The following is a 22064-nucleotide window of genomic DNA, read 5'->3' on the forward strand; positions in this document are numbered from 1 at the left end:
AGGGAGGGCAGTGGGTGGGGGAGGGCTGACTGTGGCAGTCAAGAATAATCTTCATCTAATTCCACTCTCCACTTAAATGCCAAAGAAATATTTCTGAAGGCTTATGTCATTATTGACTGCTATGGTCCTTTTTACCTTTTTACTGGTAGTACCACATATTTTCATAATGCAAACTGAAAATAGAAGACAACTCATTAGGATATAATCATTTCCAACATTTAGTATATACATGCCTTTCTATTTTAGTTTGCTTTCCCTCATATTCTCTCTCTCTCTCTCTCTCTCTCCTCTCTCTCTCTCTCTCTCTCTCTCTCTCTCTCTCTCTCTCTCTCTCTCTCTCTCTCTCTCTCTCTCTCTCTCTCTCTCTTGTTTTCCTGGGACTTGAACTCAAGTCCTAAGTTCTGTCCCTAAGCTTTTCTGCTCAAGGCCAATAGTTTACTACTTGAGCCACAGCTCCACTTTCAGCACTTTCTTGGCATTTAATTGGAGATAAGCATTTCACAAACTTTTCTGCTCCAGCAAGGTTCAAATCACCACCCTCAAATCTCACTAGAAACTGGCATATTTTTTTTTGTATAAAAGACATATGTAGTCATCTAGCTCTTGCCTAGCTACTCAGACAGCTGAGACTTGAGAATGCCAACTGGAGAGAAAAGTCTATGAGACTCTTATCTCCAATTAATCACCAAAAACCTGAAAGTGGAACTGTGGCTCAAGTGGTAGTGTACTAGCCTTGAGCAAAAACACTAAGGGAGAGCACCCTGGTCCGAATTCAAGCCCTAGTATTGGTAGGGCAGGGGGTAGTTTCCGTTAAGGCAGCCCCCTAGAGACTGTTATGCAATTAGGTTGTGGTGTGGAAATTTAAATTGTTTTACAAAATGGCAGAGACTAGAGGAGACAATACCTCAGTCTATTTGTCCTCAACCACCCACAATCTTTCTCCATTTCAGCTACTCTGCCTTTCTGTATGTTAGACTCATTGAGTGTGGGAATTTCCAGTTGCTTTCTTGTATCAGCCCTGTCCACAAACATGTGTTAGTTTCGCCCTATTAGCCCTCAGACTTAACAGGTACAGCTGAACCACAACAGGTGGCTTGAGCTCCAGCATATTTACAGAAGGTAGCATTTTAGTAGTGGAAACTGATTTCTCTATTAGCTTTGAGAATCTCTACTGCCACCTTCTATACTCATTTCCTACCTGACAAGACTCAATGATGGAGCTGGCTATCGGGGGATGAAAACACTTCCACAGTGAGAGGAGTTAGGGAAGGAAGAGAGGCCAAGTAGATGAGCATACACACACACACACACACACACACACACACAACTATTGTTCTCTTTTTCCCTACCCCCATGCAGGTCTGCTCCAGAGCTTTTGCGCATGGGAAATGAAAAGCATTCATAAGTGGAGGAAAAAACTACCTAAACTGTCAATTTTGCCCCATTTGACATGACATGCTTATGTCAATGGAGAATTTCTGGGGGTATTGAATTAGATGTGGGATCAGATTAGGTTGTCAAATACTAGCTTTGTAAGACTTAGAAAAAAATCATATTAAGTGAAGTAAGCCAGACTCAAAGGAACTTAGGCTCAATGGTTTCCCTCATTTGTCATAATCAGTAGAAACCTTGGGCTCTCCTAGCAGAGATTTGCAATAGAGCAAAACCTTGATACATAAGGCCATATAGTATGAAGCTAATTGAAAAGACCTCCGGGATATTTAAACAAAAGCCGTATAAGGAATGATTGTTGTCCTTAATGTACTATGTTATCTCTCATCTCCTTTGCTGTCCCTTGGGTAACTTATATTGTTACAGTACCTCACTTTGTTATCTGATATATTGAATTTATTTGTATTTGGTTATTTGAAATTTGATAGGGAAGGGGGGAAAACCAAGACGGGGGGGGGGGGGGAGGCAGAGTGGGGGAGGGTAAAGGGTACCAAGACATGTGAAAGGGTATCAATGTATGTGAATTAATGCACCTTCTATCTGGCAAATATCATGTAACCCTTTTATTAATTACAATAAAAAATTAAAAAAATTAAAATCAAATACTAGTTTTGTTTGTTTGTTCGTTTGTTTTTAGCATGTTAGACCTGAGCATGCTAGGGCACTATTTACCACTGAGCTACATCCTCCCCACCCCAGCTCTCTTCTTCTTTAGTTCTAGTCTTTGTGGAAGTCATGTTGCTTTAAGGTTCTTTCCTTTGCTTATTTCCTCACTTTGGCATCAACAACAAGCAGAGACAAGTATGCCTTGAAATGATTAAGATATAGGTTCATGTCTACAAACTTAGCTACTCCGGAGGTTGAAATCTGAGGATCATGGTTCAAGACAGCCTGGACCATTAAGTCCAGAAGCAGAGATATGGACCATAAAGCCAGAAGCAGAGCTGTGACTCAAGTGGTAGCCTTGGGTACCAAGGTAGTGGTGCACTAGCCCTGAGCAGAAAACCTCAAGTGCTCAGGCTCTTGCTCAATGCCAGGACACACACACACACACACACACACACACACATACGAGAGAGCGAGAGAGAGAGAGAGAGAGAGAGAGAGAGAGAGAGAGAGAGAGAGAGAGAGAGAGAGAGAGGCAGACAGACAGACAGAGAGATAGATAGAGAGACAGAGGAGGAAATAGAAAGGTACAAAGGGAAGTGAAAAGAGAAGAGGCAAGGCTAGCTTTTGGCAATTAAAAGGAAGTAGACAAAAGGAGGGGATCTACTGTCTTCTCAGAGTATGAAAACATACCCCTAGCTGGGCCCAGTGGCTCACGCCTGTAATCCTAGCTACTCAGGAGGCTGAGATCTGAGGATCACTGTTCAAGGCCAGCCCTAAAGCCGGGCACTAAAGGCCATGAGACTCTTATCTCCAATTAATGACTAGAAAACCAGAAGTGGGACTTTGGTTCAAGGGGCAGAGTGGTAGCCTTGAGCTGAAGAACTCAGGGACAGCGCCCATGCCCAGAGTTCAAGACCCATGACCAACCAAAAAAAAAAAAATACCCCTGATTTCCACAACCTGCTCTTTAAGTGGTGTCCACTATCTCCTACAGCACATGGATTGAGAATCTGAAGCCTTCTTTGCCTCTCCTATTCTCTCACTCCTAAGCATTGGTTCTATTAAGTACTATGTGTCTTTTTCCCTCCAAAAATTTCCTGCTCCCCATCCCTCCCTCTCCATTTCCATAGATTTCCCTTAGCTTAGATCTTCTTCCTCCCCTTTGAACTGCCCTTCTTCCTAGTTTGACTTCACTTACTCCACTAGTCCACCTCCTTCTTAACTCCTATTAACCCATTCTTTTTTTTTTTTTTTTTTTTTTTTTTGCCAGTCCTGGGCTTGAGCTCAGGGCCTGAGCACTGTCCTTGGACTTTATCAAGGCTAGAGCTCTACCACTTGAGCCTCAGCACCACTTTGGCTTTTTTCTATATGTGGAACCGAGGAATCGAACCCGGGTCTTCATGCATGTTAGGCAAGCACTTTAACCACTAGGCCAAACTCCCGGCCCCCCTATTAACCCATTCTTACCAAGATCTACAAGATGGAATCTATCCTGTGAAGCTGAGGTACACTGTTGCCTTCCAGCTAGAACCCCATTTGCCTACCAAATAAAGTCCAATGTTGTTAGAAAATCCTACCACAATCACGCTTTGCCCTGCTTGCCCATCCTATTCTCACTCTACGGCTTGTGCCCATCTCCTAAAGATGGCAAGAATCCAGTCTTCCTGGAATGCTCAGCCATCCTCCACCTCACCTTGGGAATGGGGACTGTTCAAAGTTTTTCTCCATGAATACATCACTTTTCTCCAAACCACAAGCATTTCTGTCCTTCCTTCCTTCCTTCCTTCCTTCCTTCCTTCCTTCCTTCCTTCCTTTCCCTCCTTCCCTCCCTCAATTCCCTCCTTCCTCCCTTCCTTCTTTCTTCCTTCCTTCCTTTCCTCCTTTCTTTCTTTTGCCAGTCCTGGGGCTTGAACTCAGGGCCTGGTCATTGTTCTTGGGCTTTCTCAAGACTAACACACTACTACTTCAGCCACAGCACCACTTCTGGCTTTTTTCTCTGTATATGGTACCCAGGAATTGAACCCAGAGCATTGTGCATGCTAGATAAGCTCTCTAACACTAGGCCACACTCCTGGTGTTCCCCTCACCCCCAGTCCCTCCACAAGCATTTCTTTGTGTGCCTCTCCTCAGACTTGAATTTAGGACCTGGGCACTGTTCCTGAGGTTTTTTTTTTAGCTGAAGGCTAGCATTCTACCACTTGAGCCATAGCTCCATTTCCAACTTTTTGGTGGTTAATTGGAGATAAGTCTCACAGTCTTTATTGCCAGGCTGGCTTCAAACTGTGATCCTCATATCTCAGCTTCCTGAGTAGCTGTGATTACAGGTGTGAGCCACCGGTACCCAGCTCACATTCCCTAATGTAAGAATTCTTTCTATTTTTCACTGACCTGTGTTTTGTTATCTGTTTCAAGACTTCTCTCTTCTACTGGGTTACAGCTTATGAAGGGTGAAGGCTGAGTTCTGTTTGGCATTGTTCTGCCTGCAGCCCCAGAAATTCTGAGTTTGTATGAACCCTGCTGGATAATTACTCAGTAATTACCATGGCAGTAACATTTGATACCCACAAGAAGCCAGGGCACTGGAAGGCTCTGACACTCTCCTATACCAGGAAAACTAGAGCCTATCCTTGATGTTGGCTGCTGGGTTGGTTGAATTGTGCCCTCTTCCCAATTTATATATTAAAATTCTAACCCCTAGCCCCTCAAAATTGACCTTATTTAGAAATGGGATCTTTAGTAAGGTCATTAAGGTATGTTCTAATACAAAGGTGGACATTTATACATAGAAACAGTTATGTAGGAAAGAGAAATTCATACACACACACAAACACACACACACACCCCTACAAGCCAAGAAGTACAAGAAGCTACAAGAGAAGCCTGGATATACTCTCTCTGATAGCACTCAGAACTTGTTCAAGATCCTACTAGCCAGTGGTAGCTCATGCCTGTAATCCTAGCTACTCAGGAGGCTGAGACCTGAGGATCTAGGTTCAAAGCCAGCCCTGGCACTAAAGACCCTGGGACCCTTATCTCCAATTAATCACCAAGCAAATTGGAAGTGAAACTGTGACTCAAGTAATAGAGCACTAGCTTTGAGCACAAAAGCTCAGGGACAGTGTCCTGACCTTGAATTCAAGCTCCAGGACTGGTACAAAAAAAACCCCGAAAGCAAACAAACAAACAAAAACAAAAAAATCAACTAGAAGAGAGGCTCAAATGATATAGTGTCAGCCATGAAAAAAGCTAAAATGAGAAGAACACAAGGTCCTGAGTTCAAGCCCCAGTGTTGGCATAAAAAATAATAGGAGTCAACCCTGCCAATACTTAGCTTCAGAACTCTGAGATGATAACTTTCTATTGTTCCAAGCCTTCAAATTAGTGCAGCACTTGCTTTTTTTCTTTAAGACATGGGGACATGCAGTATTGCCCAGATTAACCCTATATTCCCAGCTCACAGCCTTCGTGGTAGCCGACTACTAGCTTGGTTTGTGATACTTTTGAAGCAGCCAATATATGAGTGCATCTGGAGTCCTGAGAATTACAAGGGCCTCTAAAAAAAAAAAAACCTGTTTCAAGTCTGAGGCCACGGTCCTTGAGAGAGCACAGCAAGACTCTGGGAGAAGGAAGAGAATAGCCACACCCAGTCTGCAAATAGCTCATGCTGACAGTTGAGGACAGCTGAGGGGAAGTGGCTGGTCAGCCACTGGCAGGGTGTGGGCCTGTATTTGGCCCTCTAGACACATTTTGAAAAGTTCTTTTAGGTGAGTTTTGAGCCCAGAGCTGGTGGCTCACACCTTATAATCCTAGCTACTCAGGAGACTGAGATCTAAGAATTACAGTTCAAAGTGAGCTCAGGCAGGAAAGTCCACGAGACTCCAATAAAACATCAAATCTCCAATAAAACACCAAAAAAAAAAAAACCTTTTTTAAAAGCTGAAATGAAGCTGTGATTAAGCGATAGAGCAATAGCCTTGAGCAAAAGAAGCTCAAGGAGGACAACACCCAGGCCCTGAGTTCAAGCCCGAGGACTTACTGGCACATGGAGATTGATTTGGTAGGAAACCTACTGAAAGGCAGGCCTAGGTGCCTCTGAGAAGATTCTTCAGTTTTCTGTTTTGTCTTGTTCTATTTTGGGGAGACCATTTAGGGCTGGAACTCAAGGCCTCAAATTTTTTCACTGTTTAGAGCACTGCTGGTGCTCTAACACTGAGTCACACCTCCAGTCCAAACAGACTCTTTAAAGTAATGGAAAGATCTGGTCATGCTCCAGAGTGTTGCCAGTTTTGTTCAGAATGACTCCCCAGTCAACTCCTTCCACTGTAACTTTTGGTGTCTCTAAGGCGGATGTCAGACTCCTTTTCATTCAAAAGGACTTTTCTTTATCCAAAATGGGTCCACCCTCTCCTAAGTCTTCCCTAGGCCCCACAGATATGCAAATTATATTAGTTATGATTTGGCAGAATGAGGTTAGCAAAGTGTAAAAATCTCCACTAGTTAATGGATCCCCATTAACAGGAAAAGGCACAATGAACTCCACAGATAGACTGACCATAAACAGAAGCTGTAGCCTCATATAGTGAAGGTAGTAGACAAACAAGAAGAAAACAGGAGCTAAAGTGAGTGTAAGTTCAAGGAGAACCACATGCCTAGACTGAGAAACTGTGCAACAAGTACCATTCAATAGAGACACTGTGATAAGCCAAACCTTAGCACTAAACCTATGCTGTCTAGTACAGTAACAAAGATCTCTCTCTCTCTGTCTCTCTTACACACACACACACACACACACACACACACGGGATTGAAGCCAGGGTCTCATGCAGGCAAATGTTCTACCACTGAGATGTATCTTTATTATGTGCTTTTCGTTCTTTGTTTTTGTCAGTTCTGGGGCTTGAACTCAAGGCCAGGGTGCTGTCCCTGAATGTTTTGGGGTTTTTTTTTTTTAGGTTTATTTATTTATTTATTTATTTATTTATTTATTTATTTATTTATTTATTTATTTATTTTGCCAGTCCTGGGCTTGAGCTCAGGGCCTGAGCACTGTCCTTGGATTTTTTTTCTCAAGGCTAGAGCTCTACCACTTGAGCCTCAGCACCACTTCCGACTTTTTTTTTTTCTATATGTGGTACCGAGGAATCGAACCCGGGTCTTCATGCATGCTAGACAAGCACTTTAACCACTAGGCCAAATTCCCGGCCCTCCCTGAACGTTTTTGCTCAAGGCTAGCACTCTACCACTTTGAGCCACAGCTCTATTTTTTTCTTTCTTTCTTTTTAGTTGGCATTTTACTTTTATTTTATTTTATTTTTTTATTGTCAGGATAATACATAGAGGGGTTACAGTTACATTCATCAGGTAGTACGTGCATTACTTCTCTAATATTGATACCCCTTGTCATGTTTTGTTCCCATTTCCCTCTCCTCACCACTTCCCAATCATCTACTTTTCTCTCCTTCCTTTCCCTATTTCAAATAAACATATATACAATATATCTTGTAACAAAGTCAGATACAGCATGAGATTAACAATAAGGGCAAAAAAAAGAGAAGAGAAATAACATAGTACATGAAGAACAACAATCATACAAGATAAAGCTCTGGTTTCCATATTCTAGTGTTCATTTCACTTAGTCTCATCCTATATGACCTATATACATAGGTTTTTGAACTATTGTAATCCTCTGCTAGGAGAGTCCTAGATGTGTACTAATTATGACAAATGAGGGAAACCATTGAGCCTGTGTTCCTTTGGGTCTGGCTTACTTCACTTAATATGATTTTTTCCTAAGTTTTTCCATTTCCTTACAAATGGGGAGATGTCATTCTTTCTGATGGCCATGGAATTCCATTGTGTACAAATACCACATCTTGTTGATCCATTCATCTACTGAGGGGCATCTGGGTTGGTTCCAAATCTTAGCTATGGTAAATAGTGTTGCAATGAACGTCATAGTATTAATAAGTTTAGTATGTCTTGCTTCTGGACATTTGGGTAAATGCCCCAAAATAAATAAATAAGTTTAATAATAAAAAGTAAATCAATTTTTAGAGTTCTCAAAGAAATGTGATGCAAATGGCATTTAGAACTTGTAGGGGTGGCAAAGTGCTTATATACCATACCACCTTAGTAGTGGATGGGGTACTTCTGGGAACGTAAGTAATTTCTTACAAGATAAGTGGATGAGAGCACTTGCATAACAAATTATTCCTTAGGAACATAAATGGATCTCAAACTAGATAAGAGACTAGATAAGAGATATGTAGTTCTGTGTCAATATCTGCTTTGAATGTGCTGCCAACTTCCTTCTTTGTCCAGCAGAGGAGATTAAGGGGAAAACAATTGAGTCCTTCTGGGAGGCCCAGCATTTATGCAGATAAGGGATTTCAGGGACATAAATGACATGGTGTTTTAGTATATAGATGTTTACATGGCCCTGCTCTAGACACATAATCCAAAGTCCTTTTTAAAAAAAAAAAAAGTCAGGTAATGAGTACATTTCTTTCTTTCGCCTTCCCTCAGTTTCCCACTCCCATCCCTGCCCACAAGTTGCATAGTTCATTTTCCACATAGTATCTACTGAGTACCATGCCTGCATTTGCTCACACTCCCTCCATAATCATCCTAATTATTTCTTTTTAAAGTCTAGTTGTTATTATAAAGGTGATGTGCAGAGGGGCTACAATTACATAAATCAGATAAAGAGTACATTTCTTTTTGGACAATGTCACTCCTTCCCTAGCTTTCTCCCAGTTTTTCCCTCATCCTCCACCCACAAGTTGTTTAATTCATTTTCAACATAGTGTCCAGTGAGTACCACAGCAGCATTTTTCACCTTTGTTTCTCCATTTCTGTGCCTCTCCTTACACTCCCAATGACAAATAAACAAATAGCACATAAAGAAAAGGAATCAGAAACAGCAAAAAAGTAAAAGCTTCTCATATCTAGTTCCTGGAGTTCATCTTGATAAATACTATTTTGTATGATCAGATGCACAGAAGCATTTTGCCTTTCTGTTCCCATCCTGAGGCTATCCTCCTTTGGTCTCACTGTGTGTGAATGCCTTGAGACCTGTGTAAGTTATTATGTCCCAGTGTATGTTAGATCTAGCTTAGATCTAGTATATGAGAGAAAACATGCCCAATTTATCTCTCTAAGCTTGGCACACCTCACTTAACATGATTTGTTCTACATACATCCATTTCTCTGCAAATGATATAATGTTATTCTCCCTAATGGCTGGGTAAAATTCCATTGTATATAACTACCACATTTTTTATCCATTCATCTATTATAGAGCAGAGGCTGTTTTCACAATTTGGCCATTGTGAATAGTGCAGCAATATCATCCTAATTACTCCTGAGAGTAATGCTGTTCTTCTTTCTACAGTACAGACAACACTTACACCTCCAAGACAGGAAGAAATTTGTCTGTGTCACTCAGGTGGTAAAACAGAGCAAAAGTCAGTTCTGGGAAAGTAGCTCATGTCTGTAATCCTTGTTACTTAGGAAGCTGAGAAGAGGAATACAGTTCAAGGCCAGCCTGAATAGTAAAGTTCATCTCTACAGAAAGAAGTGAGGTGAGATGCTATACTTGTGATCCCAGAAACAATGGGAAGCCTAAAAAGAAGATCACAACTCAGTGGTGAAGCCCTAACCTAAAAGTAACACAAGATTAAGACTGGAGGTATGGGGGTCAAGCAAGTCACAAGCCTAGCAAGCATGAGGCCCTTAATTAAACCTCAGTATCATAAGTGATAGAGAGATGGAGAAGGGAAGTCCAAGGAATGTGAAAGTGGCACAGAGAAATTTGTCAGGAAGTAGATATCTTGGATTAGAATGATGTCAGTGAGATAGAAAGAGAATTTTACGTGTGTGTGTGTGTCTGTGTGTGTGTGTGTGTATGTGTGCGTGTGTGTGTTTATGTACTGGTACTGGGCCCTGGCACTATCCTTGAGCCTTTTGTAGCCTAGTGCTTTATCGCTTGAGCCACAGTTTTATTTCCAGTCTTTTGTGGTTAATTAGAGGTAAGTCTCAGATATTTCAGCCTCCTGAGTAGCTAGAATTACAGGTGTGAACTACCAACACCCAGCCTGGGCGAACTTTTAACAAGGATACCATAGAATAAAGTTTTTGTGTTTTGTTTTTTGGTTTTGGTTGGTTGGTTGGTTGGTTGGTTGGTTGTAGAGCTTGAACTCAAAGCTTGGGAGCTATCCCTGAGACTCTGTGTTTAAGGCTAGCACTTTACCATCTGAGCCACAGTGCCACTTCCAATTTTGGTTTTGAAGGGGTATTTTTTTTTTGGGGGGGGGGTTGTTGTTTTGCCACACCTAGGGATTAAAGTTAGGGCCTAGGCACTGTCCCTGAGTTTCTTTTTCTCAAGGCTAGCACTCTACCACTTGAGCCACAGCACTATTGCCAGCAATTTGTGTTTATATGGTTCTGAGGAATCCAACCTAAGGCTTCATACATGTTGAGAATGCACTCTACCATTATGTCACATTCCTAGCCCAAAAAATCATTCTTAAATAGTTACTTCTGTTGACTAATCCTTCTAAAAATGAACTGCCTGTTTAAAAAAAACTCAGAAAATTTAATATATTGGCCATATGTTTTGAGATTAAGTTCAAAGAAACATGAAGAAATACTAGTTACTACAACCAACATTTATTTATTATAAAAGTTCAGCAAACAAAACTGTACAAGATCCAGATAAATAATCTGTGCATGTGGCTCCTACCAGGAAGCTATAATCAGTATAGCCATCAGTAGTAGGAACGGCATAAATGAACTGACTTTGTTCCACCAGGAGATCAGATGCTATCTTTATGCATGAGACTAAAAAGAGGAGGATGAGGCATTAAAGTATTCACCCCCATAGCTCTGCTTTTTTGCTTATAGTCTTTCTAGACTCTGCTTTCTTCAAGATCTATTTGTTAATGAACATCGTGTGACAGTATCTTTGATTCTATCTTGATTTTCACTGGATTTTATTCTAGAAAATAAAAATCATTCAAATACAGTTAAAAAATAATCAATTTATATATAAAACATGTTTAAAATCTAGTTGAAAGACATGATTAAAACCTGATTAATACACAATTTCACAACAGCAAGGAATAAACCTGGTAAGATCAAGTATCTTTAGTGAGAAACCCAATCATGTTTGTATTTCGAATGTTACTTGAATCCAATTCTTTTCTCCAACAATAAGGCACTGGATCACCCATTCTTGTAACACAACAGGCAGCTGCAGTACTTCAGAACACTTCAGCACTGAGGCTGGACACGAGGGGTCCATCATTACCACATAAAATACTTCTAAAGCAGTGTCTGCAAAGAGTAGAGGAAAGTAAGTGAGGACAGGACACCATTAAAAAGGTAAATGTGCCTTCTATTCAGTCAATATTGTACCACTCTGCCCAAACCAAAGCCTTGGTTTGTCAACCAAAAACAAAAGTAGTCACTGCTTAAAAGAAGAAAAACTCTTCCCAAAGGCCATATGCTAAAATCTTAGTCCTAAGCCTGTAGTGCAATTGGAATATGATGGAACTTTTCGGAGATGGAAGCCAGTGAGAGGAAGTTAGGTCACTGGAGGCATACCCTTGAAAGGTTTATTGAAACTTCAGATCCTTTCTCTTGGCTTTCCAGCAGGCCATCACGAGATGAGCAGTTTTGCTCCACCATATGCCTCCTGCTGTGATATATCTACTGCCTTACTCTAGGCCCCAAAAGGATGACACCAAGAGATCACAAACTGAGACCTTTGAAACTAAGAGAAAAAAAAAAGTTATAAGTTGATTTATCTCGGGTATATTTTTCCTTTTAGTTCCTTTTCAGAAACTTTGAATTGTGATGGTTAAGGTGTTGTATCAAGGAGTTACTCTTTCACAAGTCAAGCTTCTCAAGTATTTTTGTCCCAAGTAAAAATATATTCAAATCTTACCTTTTCCATTTATTGATTGTATACTTGCCCACCTGGATAATGTGAATGTAGAAACTCTCAGAGTTGTAATTAAAAAGAAATAGGGCTGGGCACTGGTGGCTCATGCCTATAATCCTAGGTACTCTGAATGCTGAAATCTGAGGATCACAGTTCAAAACCAGCCCCAGTAGGAAAGTCCATGATACTCTTATCTCCAATTAACCACCAAAATGTCAGAAGAGGAGCTGTGGCTCAATTGATGGAGCACTAGCCTTGAGCAAAAAAGCTAAGGGATAGATAGCACGCAGGCCCGGAGTTCAATTCCCAGGACTTGCGCAAAAAATAAATAAGTAAATCAATAGAACAATGTGTGTGTGTGTGTGTGTGTGTGTGTGTGTGTGTTGCATAAATGTTCTCTCACTGCTTAAAAGAGAGGATTCCTAATCATTCTTGCCCTCTGGCCTTGAAATCAATGATTAGCTCTAAGGGCCAGTTCCCCTGTTCAGCACATTAAAGAGAATAAGTAGAATTGTTTATCTCTCCCAGGGAAACTGGAACTCTGGGTACCCAGCACCCCTCTCATTAGACAATCTGAACCTGGGCCATGGCCACAAAACCAGACCAGCTCCTAAATGTAAGGCCTGCTCTGGCCAGGGATCCAAAGGTAAGATCGATCTGGACACCTCTTCCCATTGCACAAGTTGGTAGAATATGTGAACACAGCCCCTACGTGCACACCCAATACCCTCAAGGACACACCTCCCCCATGCTTCCCGGTCTCTCATTCACCCTCAGAAATCATCTTCACTGGACAAGACAGAACTTTCTCAATCCTCTCCAGTGCCTCTGAGTAGTATACTGTGACCTGGAATAATGCTGTCCCCTAGAGTTCTGCAATAAGACCTTTGCAAATCAGACCTGATTACAGTCACTGCCTCTAACTCTAAAGTGAAGAGTGCTTTCCGAACCCTCTCATGTCTTCCTACATGTCTCTCAAATAATTCCAGGAAAGAGCTTGCACTGAGTCCTGCTTTTACTCCGTTGCAGGTCCGGAACTTGAAGGAAGACCTGAACTGAAGGAGGTGCCTTCTGTTCTCCTGCCTCCTGTTCTTAGTATAGTAAACTCATTTTTCCTCCTGTCACTCACATCAAGTGGATAGAGCAACTCCCGGTGTCCTGTACAGAGTGCTCTATCAATTTTATTTGAATTGAAAATTAATGTGTCTCAGACAGGGGTGGTGGCTCACACCTGTAATCCTAGCTACTTGAGAGGCCGAGATCCAAGGATCTCAGTTCAAAGCCAGTCTGGGCACTAAAGAACATGAGACTCTTATCTCCAGTTAACCACTAGAAAAATGGGAAGTGGGCCTGTGGTTCCAGGGGTAAGATGGCAGCCTTGAACTAAAGAGCTCAGGGACAGAGCCCAGGCCCATAGTTCAAGCCCCACGACCAAAAAACATTAGTGTGTCTTTGCTACGATCTCTGCAGAAAATAGTTTACTACTGAATATTGGTTTTAAGAGTACTTACTGTCAGGTGCCAATGGTTCACACCTGTAAATCTAGCTATTCAGGAGGCTAAGTATGATCTGAGGATCTTGGGTTTGAGGCCAGTCCAAACAGAAAAGTCCGTAAGTACTGGTCAAGGAGTAGAGCACTAGCCTTGAGTACAAAGAAAAAAAAGTCCAGGGACAAAGCCCAGGCCCTAAGTTCAAGATCCAGGACTAGAACAACAACAACAACAACAAAAATTACAAACTGTCAGTGTACCAGAAGGAAAAGACAGCCTGGATAAGAATGTCTTCTGTGCTTCTAACCTTTGCTCTCAGAGGACCTGCCCCCACCAGCATCAGCAACTTCCTCACTTCTGCACCGGAAGGTGGTGTGGCTCTTGATGGCATCCTTCCTAGAAGGGAAAATGTAGGTGTTGGCAATCATATCAAAGCCTCCGATTGTTTAGAAACCTTTTACACCTCTGATCACCAAGCCACAGACCCCAAGGGCTGTCCAAGGCCCATGGAAACTTTGGAACAATACACTTGGCCCCTTGCCTATCTGTTTGCCTGGCTTTCTTAAAGCAAGCCACATATGTAGCTTTTTTTGTCTGTTGTGGGGCTTGAACTCTGAGCCTGGTTGCTACCTCTGAGCTCTTCAGTTCAAGGCTAGTATTCTACCACTTGAGCCAAAGCTCCCAGCTTACCCACCTTCTTTCAGGGGGTTTTCAAAAGTTATTGGCAGAGGTGACACCAGCGCAATTAAGAGATGGGAGCTAAGATGAATGTATTCTGCTTTTTGAATACTAAGACTAGAATAAGCTGGAGAAGACTCCAATAAGATACAATGTTCATAGTGGTGCCAAAAAACTCGGTAGCCATGATGAATATTTTAAAAATGCAGCCATTAAAAAGAATAATGATATCATTTATTTTGTGTGTGTTTTGGTGAGTCTTTTTTTTTTTTTTTTTTGCCAGTCCTGGGTTTGAGCTCAGGGCCTGAGCGCTGTCCTTGGACTTTCTCAAGGCTAGAGCTCTACCACTTGAGCCTCAGCACCACTTCCGGCTTTTTTTTCTATGTATGTGGTACCGAGGAATCGAACCCGGGTCTTCATGCATGCTAGGCAAGCACTTTAACCACTAGGCCAAACTCCCGGCCCTTGGTGAGTCTTTAAATTCTGTACTCCGGGCAAGTGCCTTCTGGGCTTCCTCCCTGGGGCTTCCCTCCTCAGGCTCTGCTGTGAAATAGTGTCCACAAATACTCAGAAATCTCAGATAGGAAAGCCCACCAGGATGACTGTCCAGAAGGAAAGTAAGATCTGGATAAGCTGGGCCTTGTTTCTTGAGGTCTAGATTTTGAAAGTACAGGTTTTGCAGTTCCTAAGGGTTCTGATAGAGCATGTAAATAGAAAGCTGCTGCCAAGAACCTGAATTCAAGCCCTAGTACTTACATACACACACACACACGCACACACACACACACAATCTAGATAGACAAACAGAAAGACAGAGAAACAGAAAAATATCTTTTATTTTGGGAGAGGGGGCAGCACTGGGGCTTAAATTCCACTCCTTCCACATTTTAGGCAAGTGCTCTACTTCCAGACCAATTCAGCTAGTCCTTTTGGCTTTAACATACTATTTTTTGTATCTGTGTCAGTCCTAGGACTTGAACTCAGATCCTGGATGCTGTCTCTGAGGTGTGTTTTTTTTTTTTTTTTTTTTTTTATTTAGGGCTAAACCTTTATGGTCTGAACCACAGGTCCACTTTTAGCTTTTTGTTGTTTAATTGGTGATGGACACTTTCCTGCCTGAGCTGTCTTCAAATTGTGATTCTCAGATCTCAGCCTTCTAAATAGCTAGGATTACTAACCACCTGGCTAGTAATATAATTTTGGTGTTGGTTGTGAGGCTTGAACTCAGGGCCTGGACACTGTTAAGATAATTTTTAAAACAGATTCTGGGAATGCCTAGACTATGATCGTCCTATTTATACTTCCATCTCAATACAGATGACACATGTAAACCACCAGGCCCAGCTTTTATTGGCCAACACGTAGTCTCTGGAATTATTTTGTGCCCAGATTGGCCGTAATCATTGATCCTCCTGATTTTTGTTCCCCAAATAATCAGGATTATAAATATTTAAAGACCTTTTTTCTCTCAATTTTCCCCACCCCAATGCAGTTTCTTTTAGGTGTGCAAAAGAGGGTGGGTTTTGTCATGGAGGTGAGGAGACAACCACACAGTCCCTGAAGAGTGACTTTGGAATGCTTTTCCCAGTGATTGGAGAATCCACTTCATTGACAAATTCTGATGAATAGTACCTAGAAGGACGTTAACTGGGCTAATCTGACAGTTGTTTTGGAGGGATGCAGGTGAACAAAGGGTAGTTTCCATTAGGTCATGATGTTTTTTCCACTTCTTGTTCTTGCCTATTTTGCTCTTTTCCGGTGTGAAACCACAGAGTTTCAAAATCAGATAAAACTTATCAAAGGCCTATCCCAGGATCTTTGTCAACCACCCTAACCCGGTGATTAAACTGGATTGCATGCAGCTAATCATTTTCAAATGACAGGCTTTCTCAACCAAATCAGCACACAGAGATGCCTGTTCACAAACACTAAGAACTCACTGTCTTCAATCAGTTTCTTAGTACTGAGCCCGAAATTTCTTTTCCCCCAATGTTGACCCAATGGAGAGTTGGCATTCACTTCAGTTCTTAGAGTCCCTATACTGACTCACAGTCAGTGGGCTCTTTCCCTCTCACCTGGGGCTTGTGAGAAAGCATGGACAGGCAAAGCCTTTAGACTGGTGAGGGTCTCTGTACTGGCAGACTGGAGTAGACCACAGTTCATTTGTTCTCAGAAACAGAAGTGAGGTAGGGGAAGGGAAAGGCACTATGTTGCTGTGGCAACCAACGGCAACACAGCAGCAAACATCAGCGTACTGAGCCCAATGAGCTTCTGTACCCCAGGGGCAAGGCCTAGCTCAATCTGGGGAAAGTCAGCATCTAAGAGTTCTCAGTGACACACAGGAAGCCAGGGGGAAGCTGTCAATAGTTAATCATCAATGGTTCACAGTCAGAATATCAAAGCAGGAAAGATCTGTAGAGGTCAGTCCCACCCTTCATTTTACTTACACAGGAACCGGAAATCCAAAAAGGATCCGTCTTAATGCCAGTGGATGTCAAAGCCAGAGCCTCCTTCTGTGTCTATATAGATTCAACAATTTGCCAACACTTTGCTTTAATTTCATCAGATCCTGGGCTAAGGGCAAATATTTATCTCTCTTCAATAGAAAGGCCAAATGAGGGTGATTGTTTCCACATTGGAAGATAGTAAGAGTACTTTTCTAATGGAATTCTCATTAGGATTTTAGAAGTTAATAGCGTTCGGATTCAGGAGAATGTACTGAAGATAGCCCATCTTCTCTGACATTCTGAGTAAAGGGACAGGAAAGATGAAACGAAAACAACTAAGACCAAAATATCTACTGTGTCACCAATAGGTCTTACACAGGAATTAGAGGTCTATATTTATGGGTAACTGAACCCCAGAATTAGACAAGGTAATCATCTCAATTGGGAACTGTCCTTGTAAACAGCAGAGCCTGGGGAACAGAACCTAAAGTGTGCTGTTGAAAGTGTTGGCTGGCCACTGGATAAAGAAAAGAGCTGAGCTGGACATTCCCATTTCCCACCCCAAGTCATTTCCTTCCACACTCTTTGCCAACACCTCCTCTTCCTGGGGAGGAGTGTATCAAAAGCTAGGGAGAACTTGGAAAAAAGGAAACCTCAGGGCTGAAGGAGAACCTCGTCAATACCCATTAAGTACAATTAGTGCTTGGCTCAATAGTAAGTGATCATGAAAGTTAGCATTACTATTATTATTTCTAGCTATCGCTTATTAATCACACCAGAGACATCTCTGTCTGTTCTGCATGATTTCTCTAAATGGATCTGCTGGTAATGTCTGGCACACAATACACACACATTTTCTCCAGAGCTAGGGATGTGGCTTGGTGCACTGCTCTTGCCTAGCATGTACAAGGCCCTGGGTTTGATCTCTGATATCACCAAAAGAAAAAGAAAAATTAAAATGGAACAGATAGCTTTCTATCTACATAGCCAGAGGGAAGATGGTGCCCACGGGGAAGTAGATCTACTGAATGTTGAACCTGAAACACTCACGTCATCCTTGTCCAGTCTTGTTGGGAAGGAAGAAGAGAATGTGGTTGAATAATAATTCCCTAAACCAAGGATTTTTTTTGGAACTTGAGTTATTCATGCCATATTTCTCAAGCAAAATGAGATGCAATACTTTAATGATGAAGGTAAACTATAGAAATAGCCCCTCTTTTTGCCCATGTACTTCTCTTGTGTCTTTATTTTTATTTTAAATGTTATTGTAAAGGTGATGTACAGGTGGTTACCATTACATGCGTCAGGAACAGTGTCATCCCCTCCCTCATTTTTCCCAGCTTTCCCCCTTCCAATGTTCCTCCCTGTAATTTCTATACATTTCCAACATAGTATCCAGTGAGGGTCACTATGAATGGGTTCACCTTTGTCCCACCATTTCTGTGCTTTCCCTTCCCCTCTCCAAATCAGAAATAACCCATTTTGAGACAGGGATTGGATATAGGATTCTGGCAGTCAAATTTCACCCCAAATTTTCTCTGTCATGCAAGAAAAGCTACAAGCACATGTTATGTGACGGCAAAACACTAAAAACCCAATGTCCAGCTATAGAACACATCCACATAATGGAATAGTATAGGTCTGTGAAAAAGAAAGAAAAGTAGGATCTCCAGTAAACACTGGTCTTTTCTGTTTAATTTTTCAAAGATTTTCAATGAGTGTATATAAGTTATACAAGGGGGTGGTTTCGTTGTAACCCTTAATTCATATAACATACCCCATTAACCTTACCCTATCATTCTCTCTTATATCCCCCTCTAAAAAAGTCAATTGTTTCATTGTTTTATTTTCATACATGCATATAAAGTACTTTGATTGTATCCATTTTCATATATGCTCTCTTCCTGCAGATATCGCACCCCTCCCCCACCAGCTTCTTTAACTCTGGTCACTTTTTTTTAGTCTATATTAATTGGTACCAAGGGGATTCACCACAGTATTTTACATGTGCATATGAAGTACTTTAATTAGAATAATCCTTATTGCTCTTCTATCCCCTGCCCTTTACTGTTTAACAGCTTTCAGTGAGAGTTCTTGTGTTATCTTCATGCATATATATATATATATATATATTTAGATATTCACATTAATTTACTTCTCTTAAAAAAAATAAAAACTGGTCCTGAGGCTTGAACTCAGGGCCTGAGGGATGTCCTTAAGCCTCTTTGTAGAGGTTAGTTTACTGGAGATAAGAGTCTCTCATACACTTTCCTGCACAAGCTGGTTTCAAACTGTGATTCTCAGATCTCAGCCTCCTGAGTAGCTAGGATTACAGGCATGAGCCATTAGTGCTGAGGTTTACTTTTAACTGAAACATAAATGTATAAAAACTGTACACATCAATACAAGACTATGTGATGTTTCAAACATGTATTTATTTATTTATTACCAGTACCAGAACCTGAACTTACGGCCTGGGCTCTGTCCTTCAGCTTTTTCATTTGAAGCTGGCTGTCTACCATCTGAGCCATGCCTCAACTTTTGAGTTTTTATTGGTTTATTGAGGAAAGTCTCAAGGACTTTCCTCTCCAGGCTGTTGGTATTAAGCTGTTGGTACCTGGCTCTTCTAGCTTTTTTAAAGTATATAATACATCATTTTTATCTGTATTCAGCCTAGTGCAACAGCCACTGTAACTCAGTAACCATTAATCAACTTCTCCCCACCCCCAGTACCCATTAATCAACTTCTCCCCACCCCCTCCCTCCTCTCTGCTCTCCTCTATCTCTGGCAACCATCAGACATTTTTTTTTTTGGCCAGTCCTAGGCTTGGGCTCAGGGCCTGAGCACTATCCTTGGACTTTCTCAAGGCTAGCACTCTACCACTTGAGCTTCAGCACCACTTCGGCTTTTTTTTTCTATGTATGTGGTACCGAGGAATCGAACCTGGGTCTTCGTGCATGCTAGGCAAGCACTCTACCACTAGGCCAAACTCCCAATCCCCACTATGACATTTTTTTAAAAAATTGCATACATGAGTGTTATCATTCAGTGCTTGTATTTGCTAAGATATGATGAGTGTTTCCCCAAAGGCCTGTTTTTAGGGCTTGGTCACAGGGTGGTCTATTGGACCTTGTCACTTCCTTTTTGATGAAACCCATGAATTGGGTCTGCCATCTGTTCTCATGGTGATATGCAACCTTCAAGAGCTTGATTTGGGGTTGCGATTCCCAGCACCACAACTATTGTTTTTGTAAGTGAATTGGCTCTGGTATTTTGTTATAGTGATAGACTGCTGACAAATACAATATTTCACATAATTCAATACCTTTTTATTTACCCCTCCCAAAAAAAGAAACTTTTCTGGATTATTTCAAGAAATTATATAGATGTTTTATTAGGATGCAAATTTATTTTAACAGTGACTTTGCTTTAATTCACTAAGATGTGCAATATATTGCATAGGATTAATTTTCTTAAATTCTTTTTGGTCTTGGATGAGTCTCACAGTACTTCAATCCAGCATTGATAAATAGCAAGCTGATTTGGAAATTTAGAAGATATTTGCTTTCCATCTTGTCTCTTCTTTGCCTGCTTGTATGCTTCCAACTTCAATCTATAAGCCAACAGTGATAGAGTGCCTACTGGCTTGTGTATGCCAAGTGCAAAGGAGAATAGGGAAAAGAAAACACATGTTCACTCACCACCCCCCCACCTGCCCCACTCCATCCAGCCCTGCCCCAGATTAGAATAGGGAGATGAGGAGCAATAGGGCAACCACTTTTTCCAGTGAGCTAGCCTCCTGTAGTGGGGTTATATAACCCCCACTAGTGAAAGGTTATGTAACAGAAAGCGGCAGTATTTGCAGTCATTATTAAAGTTTAATTTTTCCCTTTATTAGGATATGTTTGTCTACTTGTTTAATTGGCTAGCTAAACCAAGTGACTTATTTTTATCATTTCTATAGTGTGGGGCTATCTAAAAAGGTAATGAGACATTTTTTTGAGGGGATACAAAGTAAGTTATAAATTTCTACAAAAGATATAGTAGCAGCTAAGGTCTTTATTTCTGTACAAGGTTTTTGACATCAATAGAGCCTTTTACAGAGAACTGTTTCCCTCTAAACAGTGCTTGGAACAAGCCACTGTCTTGAATATTCTCCATCCTCCTTTCTTATTTCAGTCATTTTCCTTATATAAATAAAGGCAGTCACTTTTTCCCTTTAAGCTCAAGTTTACTGATGTAGGTAGTACCTTTCCCAGTGAAGCAGCCTCCTCTAATCTTTACACTGTAGTTTATCTTAAGCCTTGTAGCAAAGGCAAGTCCTTGATTGACCTCATGCACTTGCCAAAGGATCCTTCAACTCTGGTGTTACATTTCTTTTGAGGCAACATTGTATAATTCTCAAATTCTGAGAAAGCAAAGCCATAATCCAAGAGAGATGGGGGGGGGAGAATGAGAGAGAGATCTGGCTAATAATAAGTTTCTCTCATCCTTTCAAAGTAGGTACTCCAATTTTGAGCACTTTCATGTCATCTTTAAATCATACAACATTGTAAGTGAGCAGATTTGGGGTTCTAAATGGTGTGGCAAATCTCTGATCCTGTGATTACTCTAAAAAATCATGCTTAATTTTACATAGTCAGTGTCTTCTCTAATCAAGACTGGGACATTTCATATTTACCAAAACTCCCGGGGAGGGAAATTACAAATAGTGAGAGAAGTAATTCCCAAAGAAAGGTGCATAAGAGGATACCTTTAGCCTGTAGGAAATTTGCCCCCTGGATTTCCAGACTGAATTGTTCAGGGTCTCTACATGACAGCATTTGCTTTGCCTTATGACGTCCTGTTAGGCTTTCATTTGATTGGAAGTCAATTTGACATGGCATCTGAGACTTGTGTCTGTTGAGCGCTGATGGAATCCAGACCTGCTATCTTTGTTAATGCTTTGTTGCCTTTCTGCTGTTGCCATGAAGGTATAAAATGTGGCCAACTTTCCTCATGAAGTGAGTCATTGGATTTTTCTTGCTGTCATGACAAGATCTAAACTCAGTTTACCTAAATAAAAATCTGTAACAAGTTATTCACATAAAATGCCTAAAATGGGTAAATCCCTAGAAACAAAAAGTAAATTCATGGTTGCCTAAGGCTTGGAGAATTTGGAAGGAGGAAAATGTCCTAAAATTATTCATGGTGATGTTTGCACAGTTTTATGACTGCACTAAAACCATTGAATTGTGCATTTTAAATGGGCTAACTAAATGGAATGTGAATTGTATCTCCATAAAATTGCTATTTAAGAGAGAGAATGGACTGGGGGTAGTGGTACACACCTATAATCCAAGCACTTGAGAGGCTAAGGCAGGAAAAATAAAGTTCAAGGCCAGACTGGGCTTTATACACTGAATTTTAGTCCAGGCTGGGTTAAATGATGAGACTCAGTC

At 41.2% G+C, this 22064-nt stretch overlaps 1 protein-coding gene across 6 annotated transcripts in view; it reads right to left on the reverse strand.

Moving 5' to 3' along the window:
* The window catches only part of LOC150063261 (uncharacterized), a 128271-nt gene that overhangs the window by 76085 nt on the left and 30122 nt on the right, over positions 1 to 22064 (reverse strand). For 4 of the 6 annotated variants that reach the window (XR_016535515.1, XR_016535514.1, XM_090332952.1 and 1 more), the window contains one exon: positions 13805 to 13893. Coding sequence is in view for 4 of the 6 variants with exons in the window: in XM_090332952.1 (XP_090189078.1) it covers positions 13805 to 13893 (89 nt within the window). In the remaining 2 variants the exon portion in view is untranslated. Of the gene's footprint in view, positions 1 to 11082; positions 11398 to 13804; positions 13894 to 22064 lie in introns of those variants that run through there. The other 2 variants (XM_090332949.1, XM_090332950.1) reach the window with 1 other exon arrangement.

Source organism: Megascapheus bottae, chromosome 5 (assembly GCF_031878675.1).
Source record: "Megascapheus bottae isolate mThoBot1 chromosome 5, mThoBot2.hap1, whole genome shotgun sequence".
Lineage (NCBI taxonomy): Eukaryota > Metazoa > Chordata > Mammalia > Rodentia > Geomyidae > Megascapheus > Megascapheus bottae.